Source organism: Crocuta crocuta, unplaced genomic scaffold (assembly GCF_008692635.1).
Source record: "Crocuta crocuta isolate KB4526 unplaced genomic scaffold, BGI_CrCroc_1.0 scaffold477, whole genome shotgun sequence".
Lineage (NCBI taxonomy): Eukaryota > Metazoa > Chordata > Mammalia > Carnivora > Hyaenidae > Crocuta > Crocuta crocuta.
Window position 1 is genome coordinate 420,391 of NW_027530193.1, and position 13,597 is coordinate 433,987.

Below are 13,597 nucleotides of genomic sequence, written 5' to 3' on the forward strand. Positions count from 1 at the left end.
GGATGGCCAACCAGAGATACAGGATATATAGCACGTACAAAATTGTTTCAGGGTTGTCGGGGGTAAGAGGGCAGTGAAAAGACAGAACATCCATCCAGAGTATTTGAAACTGAGGTATGAGATCCACATTACAACTGAATGAAACAGGCCACACATTAAAATGCCAGAGGTGGAGAAGATGCACACTAGTTTCAAATATCACATCCCCCCTCCAACGGAAGCAGCCCCCTCCCCGCTGCTGCTTACCTGAGAAACACGAAGGTTACATAGCCTCCGTGTACCAAGCGCCAGCAGGGGTATATTTGGTGATGATTAATGATTCTCTCAAACAATACAGGGCAGGCCAGCTAGTTTATTCATACTGAATCTAAACCTTAGATCTCTGGCTTGACAGTAACATTAACAAACCTTGAAAGACACAATCAACTTGTGTTAACTCAGAGATGGCTTAAACCAGTCATATAAATTCTAAGATTCTGGGCTGGCGACTAGAGCATGATGAATGTTCAGTCCCGTTACAAAACGTTTCATTTTTCTTGGCCAACAAATCTTAAACAGATCTGAAAAATGCACTGCTTTACAAAGGCTTGTACCATATAACCACTGCTACCAGTCAAGCAATTATGGTTTCTTCATCTCCCAGAAACTTTTCTAAATGAGAGGAGTTTTCCTTTGATCTGCTCGCCTTGGTGCGTATGTAAGAATGCAGGGAGTTAAGTTTAAAGAATGAAGATGAACTGAGATGCCAAGAAAAGTTTTTATTGCAAGCACAGTGAGCAGAAGGAGACGTCTTCTCACACAACGTGGCCGCAAGGTCTGCCATTAACTAAATCTTTCTGACAACCCTTCATTGGTTTAAAGCATATTAATTAGCTCCTTGCTATCAGGTGTACATCATTTCTGCCATGTGGGACATTTTCTTGGGAATATACAAGTAATATTCCATGTAGCCTGACAAGTCCTCAATGGTCACATCATCCACATAGACTCGAGCTTGCTCAGAACAGGAGCGAGGGGAGCCAGACAGAGTTCTGGTGTGGAGCGACGGAGAGTAGTCCTCAAGCATGGGTCTTCGTTCTGGGGCCAAGGGAGGGACACTCTGCAGGCCTGAAAAGGAATATACTTCCATATCGTGCCATCTCTTACACTGGCACTCCTTGCCTATGCATGCACACGGCTTGCCCTGGTTTAGCTTGGAAACGGATTGAAAGTCAGAGAGATCATTGGCCTGGAGACTTGCTTGGGAGACTTGGGTAGCATCAGAGGAGTCTTCCTTCTTACTCTCTGACGGGAGCCTGGGAACCGAAGTTCTCAAAGGCTCAGCAACTGCCCCTGTGTGGTTAGTATCGAGAGAAGTAGAGCATTCTCCTGCATGGAACTCTTTAGGGGTGGGAATTCCCAGCCCACTGCTGCTATCGGGGGAGTCAGTCTGGCTTTTGTGCTTGAGCTGGCTGCTGGAAGAGGCAGCTAAGGTACTGCAATGTATAAACTTCGGAGGATGAAGGACGGGAGACTTAGAACGTCGACGGCGCTGGGTCCTCACTGCACCTCGTGAAGACTTCCTTGAAGACCTAAGAGGAAAACAATGCACAAGAGGTTGGGATACACAGCTCCCCTAAACAGATTCTTTGTGAAAGCTGGAAACTTACCTCCTCTCCCCTGAAGTCTAGGGTCATGAGTTTCCCCCAAAGATATATGCTTACCTCCGTTTTCAAGCTGCCTAAGTCTGTGTCTCAAAAACTTCAACATCTCCCTCTGCAAGCTACAGAAATAGGAAAGGTCAAGGGTAGTTTTTAATTGCATTTCTTGGGCCAGACACTGGGTGCAGAACACCTGCCCTGTCCCAACCCTTGGCCTGGGAACCTTTGGCCACTGAGTCTGGGAAAGCACCCTGTACCAAACTGCTAGATGCTGTGAAGTCCAACTCTTGTGCTCTATGCCGTGAATGTAGCAGCTTCCGGACCACTGTGTGAGGCCGATGGTGCAAGTGGCCACTATGTCATGACTACCAAACAGAGCAGAAGATTTAGGATTCATTTCTCTTTTTTTCCTTTTAAGAGAGAATCCTTGGGACGCCTGGGTGGCTTAGTCGGTTAAGCATTCGACTTTCGCTTAGGTCATGATCTCACGGTTCGTNGAAATCAAGAGTCAGACACAAACAGCTGAGCCACCCATGCACCCCAGGATTCATTTCTATCACTAGTAACAGCCGACAAACAGATTTAGACTCCCTCAAGTTTTCAGATAGTGGGAATTATCAGACATTCTATATAACTTTTAATAAAATACTTAAATAAGAGTACTGAGCAAAGGAAAAAAAGAGACTCAAAACTGTCAAGCAAAACTGAAAACAAAACCAAAAAAGAATTTTAAGAAATAAAAAACTATACTTAAAATTCAAGTAACTGGATGGGCCAAGCAGCAGAATACATAGAGCTAAGGAAAGAAATACTGAACTGGGAGATAAATCTGAATTATTTGTAACAGGGTTGAGGCAACTGTAGTCTGCGGGTCAATCTGGCCCCCAGCTGGCTAGCACTGTGAGCCATGGAGAGCAGGCAGGGACCCCCCCTACCCCGTTCTCCACTCCCTGTGCCTGCCTTCCCAGCCAGATGTGTCCCACCACTGCCCGGTCCCAGGCTATCTACCATCTACATGTTGGGGCTCTGCTGTCAGTAACTGCTGGGCACTGCGAGGTAGAACCTCAGCTCAAGTCTGGCTTATGCTGGGCTCTCGGGAGGAAAGAGGGGCATGCTGCAGTCTGGGTGCCACTGGGCCACAGGATAAAACTGACCCAGTACTGCCCCCAGCCCCCTATCCCACCAGGCAAGTCATTTCCTCCTGACACTAAGCAACTGAACACAAAGTATGTCCATCAGCCAGGATGCTGTGCATCAGATAAATGGTGCAGGGCAAGAATTTTCTTGCTTATGTAAGTACCTACATAGTATCCTAATACCTCACCTCTTGGCCTCCAAAGCCTAAAGTATTTACTATCTGGCACTTTATGAAAAAAGTTTGCCTATCCCTGATGTAAAAGGTAGTAGAGACTTGGAAAAATGTAAAGAAAGTTAAAGAGGTATATAAGAGGTGCCTGGGTGGCTCATTTGGTTAAGCATCTGCCTCTTGGTTTCAGTTCAGGTCATGATCTCGCTGTTTGTGAGCTGGAGCCCCGCATCAGGCTCTACTGGCAGCACAGGGCCTGCTTGGGATTCTCTCTCTCTCTCTCTCTCTCTGCCCCTCCCCAACTTACAGTGTCTCTGTCTCTCTCAAAATAAATAAATTAATTAAAAAAAAAAAAAGAGAGAGAGAAAGAGAGGGGCACCTGGGTGGCTCAGTTGGTTGAGCGTCCGACTTCAGCTCAGGTCATGATNATAATCAAGAAAACTAAAAGGCAACCAACAGAATGGGAGAAGATACTTGCAAATGACATATCAGATGAAGGGTTAGTTTCCAAAATCTGTAAAGAACTTATCAAACTCAACACCCAAAAAAACACAAATAATCCAGTGAAGAAATGGGCAGAAGACATGAATAGACACTTTTCAAAAGAAGACATCCAGAAGTTCAATAGACACATGAAAAGATGCTCAACGTCACTCACCATCAGGAAAATACAAATCAAAACCACACTGAGATACGACCTCACACTGATCAGAGTGGCTAAAGTGAACAACGCAGGCAACAACAGATACTGGCGAGGATGTGGAGAAACAGGAACCCTCTTGCACTGTTGGTGGGAATGCAAACTGGTGCAGCCCCTCTGAAAAAGTGTGGAGGCTACTCAAAAAATTAAAAATAGAACAACCTACGACCCAGCACTATCGCTAGTAGGAATTTATCCAAAGGATACAGGAGTGCTGATTCATAGGAGCACATGTACCCCTTGTTTACAGCAGTACTTTCAACAAAATCCAAAGTATGGAAAGAGTCCAAATGTCTATCAACTGATGAATGGGTAAAGAAGATGTGGTTTATATACACAATGGAATACTACTTGCCAACAAGAAAGAATGAAATACTGCCATTTGTAACAACCTGGATGAAACTGGAGGGTATTATGCTGAGTGAAATAAGTCAGTCAGGGAAAGACAGTTATCATATGTTTTCACTCATACGTGGAACTTTAGAAACTTAACAGAAGACCATCGGGGAAAGGAAGGGGAAAAACAATTTCAAACACAGAGGGAGGCAAACCATAAGAGACTCTTAAATACAGAGAACAGACTGAGGGCTGATGGGGGGTGGAGGGAAATGGGTGATGGGCATGGAGGAGGGCACCTGTTGGGATGAGCGCTAGGTGTTGTATGTAAGTGATGGATCACGGGAATCTGCCCTCAAAACCAAAAGCACACTGTATATACACTGTATATTAGATAACTTGACAATAAAGTGTATATTTAAAAAAAAGAGAGAGAGAGATGTAAGATAGAATAAGAAGTCTGGAGTCTCTGAAGGAAAGAGTACAAAGCATGGAAGACAAGTGATTTTTGAAGAGAAAACGGCTGAGAAATTTCCTGAATGGATGAAAGAAGAGATCTACAGATACTGGCAGCACCCTGAAACAGGACAAATAAAGAGCAATCCACATCTAGACACACTGTAGCAAAACTGTAACATTTTAAAAGCAGCCAGAGACTAGACATGTTATTTCCAAAAAGAACAATAAGACTGAAAATAGACTGACTTTTCAACATCAGCAATGAAGCCAAAGACAATGAATATCTTCCAGTGCTAAGAAAAAATAACTCAGAACTATGGCTTCAGACATCAAATCAGGTATATTGTTCAAGAACAAGGATGAAAAAAGATATTTTCAGATAAAGCAAGGTATATTTACCAACATAACATGGTGTTATACAACGGGGAAGAGGGGTGAGAGGGGCACAATTCAAACTTATTCTATGGGTAGTTCTACAAAAGGCCCTATTTACTAACAGACCTTTGCTAAAGGAATTTCTGAAGGAAATACTTTAAAAGACAGGCACCCTCTATAGAACGTCTGAGTTGTAAGAATGGTGAGCAAAGATACTATAAATGAGATAAATTTAAACAAACGCTGTTTATTTAAATAATAAAACCTAATTTGTGAGATTAAAAAGCGAGAAAACTAAAATATTGGGCAATGACACATGGAAGTCAGGAGGTCAAAGTAAAAAAAGTGCGTGGGTCTACTTATACGTGGATATTTTAAGGGACTTGTATTTTTTCTTCCTCATGGATTTTCTTAGTAACATTTTCTTTTCTCTGGCTTACTTTCTTATAAGAATGCACTATATAATATATAAAACATTCAAAATATGTGTTAGTTGACTGTTTAAGTTATCTGTAAGACTTTGGGTCAACACTGGGCTATTAGTAAAGTCTGAGGGAGTCAGAAGTTATGCATGGATTTTTAAACCTGCACAGAGACTGGCGCCCCAACCCACATGCTTTTCAGGGGTCACTGTAATAACTTTTATCTTTGTTAAGCATGTATGGTGGAATTTCAACACGAATTACTAAAAGAATAGAAACACAGCATATAATTTCCAAACCAGTAGAAGGAAAAGTGGTAAGGGAAAAAAACACACCCATTTCAAACAATTTTTTAAAAGGTAAGAAGAGGGAAGGTAGGAAGAGTAAAAACAAACAAACAAGCACAAAAACAGAAAGAAGCAGGACAAATAGCATAAAGTAAAATGGCAGAAACATGTCTAAATATATCAATCAACAATCCAAATAAATAAATGCACCGAACTCAGCAGTTAAAAAGATTATCAGATTGAATAAAACAAAACAAGCCATATGTAACGAGACACACACATCTAAAATTTTAAAACACATGGTGGTTGAAAATAAAAAAGATTAAAAAAAGATACAACAGGCAAATACCAACCAAAAGATGACTGGATTAACTATATTAATTCTGGACAAAATAGGCTTTTAAAAAAGCCATTATGAGCAGTTAAGAATATCACTATATAATTAAAAATCTCAATTCATCGGGAAGAAAACATTCTAAGCTCGTATGAACCTACACTGTAAAAACCTAATAAAAACAGCTTCAAAATACATACAGCAAAAACACAGAACTTAAAGGGAAAATAGGCAAATACACTCCCATGGGGAAGATTTCAACATATATCTTTACTGATGGATTAAAAATAATTATTGGAAAAAAGATTCAAATAACACATTTAGAAGCTTGACTTAATGGACATAAAAGAAACCCAAGAATGATTAGAGAAGACCCATTCTACTCAAAAACATATAGGACATTTATAAAAACTGACTATTAATCAAGCCATACAGCAAGTCTCAGCAAATTCCCAATTGAGAAGAATAGTTCTTCTCTAATCATGGAGTCTTGGGTTCTATATCTAACATACCCTTTTCTGGATATTCAAGGAAGAAAGCCCAATAATAATTTAAAGTATTTGGGATAGGGGTGCCTGAGTGGCTCAATCGGTTAAGCGTCTGACTTCAGCTCAGGTAATGGTCTCATGGTTGGTGAGTTCGAGCCCCACATCAGGCCCTGTGCTGACAGCTCGGAGCCTGGAGCCTGCTTCAAATTCTGTGTCTCTCCTCTCTCTTCCCCTCCCCACCTCACACTCTGTCTCTCTCTTTCTCTCTCTCAAAAATAAGTAAACATGAAAATAAAAAAATAAAGTATTTGGGATAAAAACCATCTGCAGTAAGAAGCTCTCACCCATGCCAACTGTCTTTAGATGCACATGTGGTTTTCAGTTTGGTATCATCTGCTGCTGTTCTGACCGTTGCTCTGACACTTGTGCCTTCTCCAACAGACAAAGATGCCATGGACCTGAAGAAAATAACAAAGTTTACTGCTTATAAAAAAAAATGAAAGGAGACCTTACTGCTCCCACCAACTTAAACACAACTTGTATTAATACCTTTCTTCTTTCTCATTTGGGTTTCTCAAAAAAAGTGCTGCTTTTGCAGGAAATTTTCCTCTAAAACCAAATTTAGGGGATCCCTAGAAGCCCATGGTTTTGAAATCATAAACCAAAGAGTAATTCCTAAGTATGACCAGCATCAGGATGCAAATAGACTTTAAGGCTGTTTTTCTGGGGTAGATAAGGCCTTATGTCCACAGAGAATGCTCATGACACTGACCATTTATTGTAGGTAGGTCAATCAGAGCCATGAGCACTGGGCTAAGGACCAAAAACTTCAGGGGACTCATTAACTTGAAAATGAGTATCTTTTACAAACAATTAACTTGAAATATTACTGGGAGTTAAATCTTTGCAACTTAAAACTACATAAATAGGGGTACCCAGTAAAGATGAAAAAATGTGAGAGAAAGAAAATATCTATAATCGCACAATGGAGAGATTAAAAACATTAACATTTTGGTATAAATCCTTCCAGACCTTTTCAATACACACACGCACACGCACACACGCATGGCTCCTACTATTCACACTGTGATATAAATAATCCTTTAGAAGGAAATATTAATCTACTAAAATAAAAAGATGTTCACTGAAATAATTTAAAATAAAAAGTAACTAGAAATAACTTAAATTCCCTGTAGAAAATAGAAAATACTACATTATATAAGTGACGACATATCTATTCAATGGAATATTAGGAATGTATTAAAAATTAGGTGAACAGGGGCGCCTGGGTGGCTTAGTCGGTTAGGCGTCCGACTTTTGCTTAGGTCATGATCTCGCGGTTCGTGGGTTCGAGCCCCGCGTCGGGCTCTGTGCTGACTGCCAGCTCAGAGCCAGGAGCCTATTTCAGAGTCTGAGTCTCCCTCTCTCTCTGACCCTCCCCTGCTCACGCTGTCTCTCTCTCTCTCCTAGAAATAAATAAAAATATTAAAAAAAAAAATTAGGTGAACAAAGAACCTTTAATGACAGGAAAATGCTAATTACCTAACATTAAGAGAAAACAGCATAAACAACTATATGTATATTACAATGTCAACTATGTAAAAATACCGTATATTATGTACTGATGGTCTAGATGCTAATAGCATTTATGTTAAACTGTGATTTTTACTTCCTTTTTGCTTTTGCAAATTTTTATAATAAGAATGTATTCTAATCAGATAAAAAAGGTTATGTTGTTTTATAATAAATATATAGAAATTTGTCTTGATAAGACAAATACCATCAGGAATCAAAACCTGTTGAACAGGATCGTGCTAAATTCCTGGCAAGGCCTGTTTAGTTTATGAGTCAGTGCCTCAGATGTCCCATTAGTAAATCAGCAACAGTATCAAACAACTAGAAACATATGATACATTACACAAGTCCTATTCTGCTTAGTCATGGTATATGACTCACTCCTTCTACTCTCTGATTTTCTCAAAAGTTCTACACTGCTCCTTCCCTTTCTATAATTTTACTCCAGGCAGATCACATACTACAAATATATAATATTTGACCACAGGCTTGAAGACAGATATCTTCAAAGTTTTTTTTTATGTTCCATATCCCAGTAATTTTTAGGGGTATTGAAATAGCTTAATTTTATGTTCCAACTTCCTAAAATACCAGGAAAGAAATCTGTGTATGAAGGGTTACTCATATGAATTGATATATTATTAAGGGATTTATAAGTCTATGTGTGTGTATACATTCCTAGCATTTTCCTGATTAAAAAAAATTATTCCTATACCAGGTATCACAAAGGAACATAACCATAATCTGCAACTACCTGTTTCCCTGCTTTTTGTTTCCCAAAATGGCTTAAACGGTAGTGTTCAATTTTAATGGCAGATGACCATATCAGAAAAGCTACTGGGAGGAGAAAGATATTTATTTGAAGTGTCACAGAAGCAAACATGAGCACCTTTAACAGTTCTTGTGCAGATCAGTAGTATAAATCTTCTCATTTGGCAGGCCAAAACCAAAACAAATTAATATTAGCATTAAGCAAACAGCTCTAACAACAACTATTTAATTTTTACTGTGTGCCAAGTACTGTGTGCAACTCTTCATGTTGTCTTCAAGGCAGCATATAAAGGAAGGGTTAAGAGCACAGGTTCTGCAGACAAACTGTCTGGGTTCAAATCCTGACTCTACCACTTCTCACCAAAGTGACCTGTAGAAGTGACCTAATTCATCTGTAGCTCATCAGTAACCTGGAATAAGAGCAGTATCTATCTTCTAAGTCAGTAGTGAGGATTAAATAATGTGCACAGATGCTTAAACCAGTGTCTGGGGCACAGTGAGTGAGTGACAAATTTCAGTGATTATTACTTGTTGTGAAGTGTTCCACTCTCAGCTTCCAGTGTTTATTTTCCATTCATAAAAAGGAATATTCCATATCTACCAAAAATTTGAGATTTTTTTCTGGCCTGGGGTGGAGAATGGGGATGAAAAGAGTCCTGCACAGAACATTTTGCAAAGGGTGAAGTATTAACATTCAGACAGCAGCTGGTCTGCAGGTGCTCTAATTAGTTTGGCCAAAGGGTCCAAGATTATTGATCTCAGTGACAGAACCCTAATGAATAGAGGTTTCCATAGTGATAGGCTCAGCAATCAGAGCCCATGAAATCGAGAATGTCTGCAGATTTCTATTGAGCCAATTCACTTTTAGGGAAAAAATACTGTGATTCCCTAGAGATGTATGAGGAAATTCCCAAAGGGACGCTGCTTGATAATTTTGATGAAAGACAGAGGTGGGGAAGCCTCCTCCAAGCTAAGGGAAAGCAAAACACCCAGCCTGGAGTACAAATGAGCTGCTATTTTTCAAAATGTAATGTTAAGAGTCTCTTTTATAAGTAAAATAATGCTGTGCAAAATTTGGTAGAATGTCACACCATTAGCATTTTTATCTTCTATGGATAATGAGAAATTTTAGAAGAAAACAATATCTTCTTCAGAGGAAAAAGCTATTCAAATCTAGTAAACATCTCCAAATAATATATTATGTATTTAATTACCCTGAGGCATCCACTCTTAATTTCTTGAAAGCGGTCTGTAGACTCTCCTCCTCTCCATCCTTGGCTTCAGATTTCATTGTGAAAGTTTTTACACTACTATGGATGTTGCCGTTAATACTGAAAAATAAAATGAACAAAATGAAAACAGGCAGTTCAAAAGTGTGTACCTTTTGTTAAAAATCTATATTCCTTATACGATTTCTGCCTGTTAGGGCGAAAAAAGCAAATTTCTATTTTTAAAAGGTAAAGTTTCAGTGTAGACAATTAGAGGCTATAGGTTTTATTTATTAAGACAAGACAAATGAAATGATACAAAAACATATTTACTAGAATAGATTTTTTTTTTATTGTCGTTCACAAATGTTATATTAGTTTCAGGTGTACAACACAGTGATTTGACAATTCTGTATCTTACTCAATTATTATGATAGAATTTAAACTGACCAAATACTTGATGCCAACATTCTATTACACAGTTCTGGAAACCAGATCACCTGAAATCTGTTTAAGTACACTTTTTAACAGAAAGGTAAAAATCTATCTGGTTGTAGAGGTCTAGAAACCCACAAACAAAATGTCCTCTGCATTAGAAATACAGAAGTAAAAAGTTCAACCTATAGCACTCCCAATTCTTTAAAATGATACCAAGTATTTGTGTAGTCCAACCCTAACAATTCCGGTTAAGTATAACTTCATGACACACAACATTTCTCTAAAGCAATTCTGACCATGAGATCAATATTCACATTCAAGTATTCATACTCACATATCAAGATGTCACCATTGTTAGAACAGCATTACAAGTATGTGTCAATGATTATTGATTATTCCACACTCTACCAAGGTTGATACCTTCATTTTTATTAGCTTTGAAGCATTTTAATCATTATACTAGAGAGAAAATAAATGAACTATGCTTGTAACTCACAAAGATAAATAGAACAAAGTTAGCCAAAAGAAAAAGGTGGGAAGTAAAAAAATATAGAGAAATTATTTTTCTATAGAGGCACCATTAAATGACCTCCACTTAATCAACCAGTTTGATTAATGAGAATTCTCCATTCATCCACCTTGACTTTTATATTTAAAGAAAGAAAAGGGAAACAGGGCCTAACTAAAGCAATAAGAGACACAACAGAGAAGTCTGTTAATAAATCCTTCGAAATCTAGTTTCCTGATTTCACTCAAGGCAATAAAGTAGCTAATATCAAATCTGAACAAAAAATAAATCATTATCTATGAACATACCACAGGGAATCAAAAATTTAAAAAGGTAAAACAAACAAACAAAAAAAAGAAGACAGCGGATTTGTGAAGTAAAGGATTAACTTTACCTCTTCCTTATTTCTAACCTGCTAACCCCATCTAACCCCCTACCTCTACACCCCATAAGAGGTGTACCCTCCCCCCTCCCCCTACAGCACTCTCAGAAGCAGTGCCTTTCTGTGGACCCTTCTAACTTCTGATTCCTTATCTGCTCATTTCTCAGGGGTGAGTGTGAGGTTATTGTGAGACCTCTAATATTCCAAAGGTCAGAGTGTCATAATATGTTTGATATAATGTAATCATGTAGTGACAGTGGTAGAATAAAGAAGCAAGAAATTAAGACTATTCCTTTCATTTCACGTATTCATTTACTCACATGTAGAAGAACGTATTCTAGTCAGATCTCTCTGGCAAACCCGGAAAAGTCTCCAAAGAATTCAGCTAGCTTTTACTGCAACTTCTTAAGTCAAAAAATTTAAACACACTCCCCACATATTTTGCTTATTTAATCAGTATATGAACTTGAGGAAACATCATCAATCCCAAAGTTTACTGGTTTCTAATTTTTCTGGGTTTAGAGCAGGATCCTCCCCCAGATACACAATAATATCCTATATATCTGGGGAGAAAGGTGAGCAAAGAACACATATCCTAGTATTTTTGAAGCTCCACAGTACCTAAAAGAGTGCTATTGTAGATTGTAAACAAATTCTTCCTGCTGGAAGAACTAAATTAAAGTTTGGCTTAAACAATCTTAGTCTCCCCACCTCCTAAGACCCCACACAAAACCTCTTCTAGGACTCCTTGGAAATCAGTACACATCACATCTAAATACACACTGAATTCTATAGGGAGAAATTTATTCTGTCCACAAATATTTACAGAATTCCCTCCATGTGCTTTACCACTAGACTGGATGTCAGGAACTGAAGGATAACCCTGACACGTATCAGGGCTGTGTAAAGACTGGTCTCTCATTCCTGCCCTAACTTTGTGCTAAACAGCTTTGCACCCAGATATGAAATTTTTAATTATATAGTGCTAACTTAATTGCACTGCAGGTGACCTCTAAATGTTAATGCAAACTTAGTTAACATTCTTGTTGGCACACTAAAAGATCTATTATTTGAAAACCAAAACAGACCAAAAAATAAAAACTGGCTATAGACTAAAATTTTAGGAATGAAGCTCTATTTTCAGACTTCCAGTATTCCGATTCAGCACCTTTTCCCTCAGTTACATTAACCCAGAAAAAGGCTGAGTTTTAGACATGACTAAATATAAATAAGTCTTAGACGTGAGCTAAATCAGAGCGTGTTTGTAATTACAAAAGGCTCATTATGCTCCTCTGTATTCCTAGCTTCCCATTCACTCAAAACTAACTCCGGGACACTTATAATTGGTTTGCCCTTTTTTCATTAATATTAAATTTGTGGAGACATACTTGCCGTTTTCACTGCCCTGACTTCTGGAAAATGGAACAATCCCCAAAGAGATCAAAGGCCTATTAGAAGTTACGTTGTACTGTTTTAAGTTAAATCACAAGGAGCAATTTAACTTTGCCTCGGATTTTCCCCAACCTTTCAAAAATGACAAAATTTTTCTAAGTTCCTCCATCAAAAGGGCAAATTCCTGGTTTCCTCTATCAACGAATAGCATGTGTCACGATCTTATTTATGTCTTGTAGTTTTAACCAAGACCTCTTTTAACCTCAAGCCTAGGTCCAAACTTCCAGGACCCTGAAAAGACCTGAGATCAATCAATAAAGGATCCTCGCGTAAGCGTGTCATCACAATGTTAAAGATTTAGAAACTTTCCCAGCCTCCGGGGAAGCGTGGAGCGCGGAAAATAAAACTCTGTCCAGCAACTCTTTAAGATGCAAACAAGTCCTGGTAGAAACAACTGGCCCCCAGATCAAAACACACGCACATCTCTTTCTACACACTGCCTCACCCCCTGCACTCCCGGTGCTAGAGCCGAAGCACGGTGTTAATTTTGTCCCCGCCCCCCACCCCAAACCTGGGCCGGTCGCGATTAAACGCGATCTGGGGAAAGGTCAGAACTGGGGCCGAGGGGAGGGCTCGGGAAGTGGGGTGCTGTCTGAGGCCCAAGCTCTGTCCGCCCGGGATCTCCAGCTGGAAAGGTGCCCCTGTTGGAGACTCCCCGGGTCAGGATCGGAGGCTGGAGTCGCGCCGAGGCGCAAGGGATGCAGGAGGAGGCGGGAGCTGAGCCGAAGAGGCAGCCAACGAGGCTGGGTCTCGGAAACAAGCGAGAAAGGGCGGGAAGGGGCAAAGGGCGGCCAACGAAGGCGAAAAGGGGAAGCTACTGCCGGACGGGAGCGAGCGGAGGGGCGGGACGCTGCGGGGTCCACGGGGGCGCGGGAAAGGAAGAGACAGCGGAGCTCGGGCCGGGACAGGCCGCGGC

General features: G+C 39.8%; 1 protein-coding gene across 3 annotated transcripts in view; it reads right to left on the reverse strand.

Annotated features, from left to right (window-relative positions):
• Window positions 1-738: 738 nt before the first annotated feature.
• Window positions 739-13,597, reverse strand: part of OSER1 (oxidative stress responsive serine rich 1) — a 13,194-nt gene continuing 335 nt past the window's right edge. The window contains exons 1-4 of one of the 3 annotated variants that reach the window (XM_077765262.1): window positions 11,242-11,261; window positions 9,908-10,024; window positions 6,692-6,805; window positions 739-1,571 (exon numbers count right to left, since the gene is read on the reverse strand). In XM_077765262.1, the coding sequence (XP_077621388.1) occupies window positions 884-1,571; window positions 6,692-6,805; window positions 9,908-9,984 (879 nt within the window). In that variant the 5' untranslated portion in view covers window positions 9,985-10,024; window positions 11,242-11,261 and the 3' untranslated portion in view covers window positions 739-883. Of the gene's footprint in view, window positions 1,572-6,691; window positions 6,806-9,907; window positions 10,025-10,673; window positions 10,787-11,241; window positions 11,262-13,597 lie in introns of those variants that run through there. The other 2 variants (XM_077765261.1, XM_077765260.1) reach the window with 2 other exon arrangements.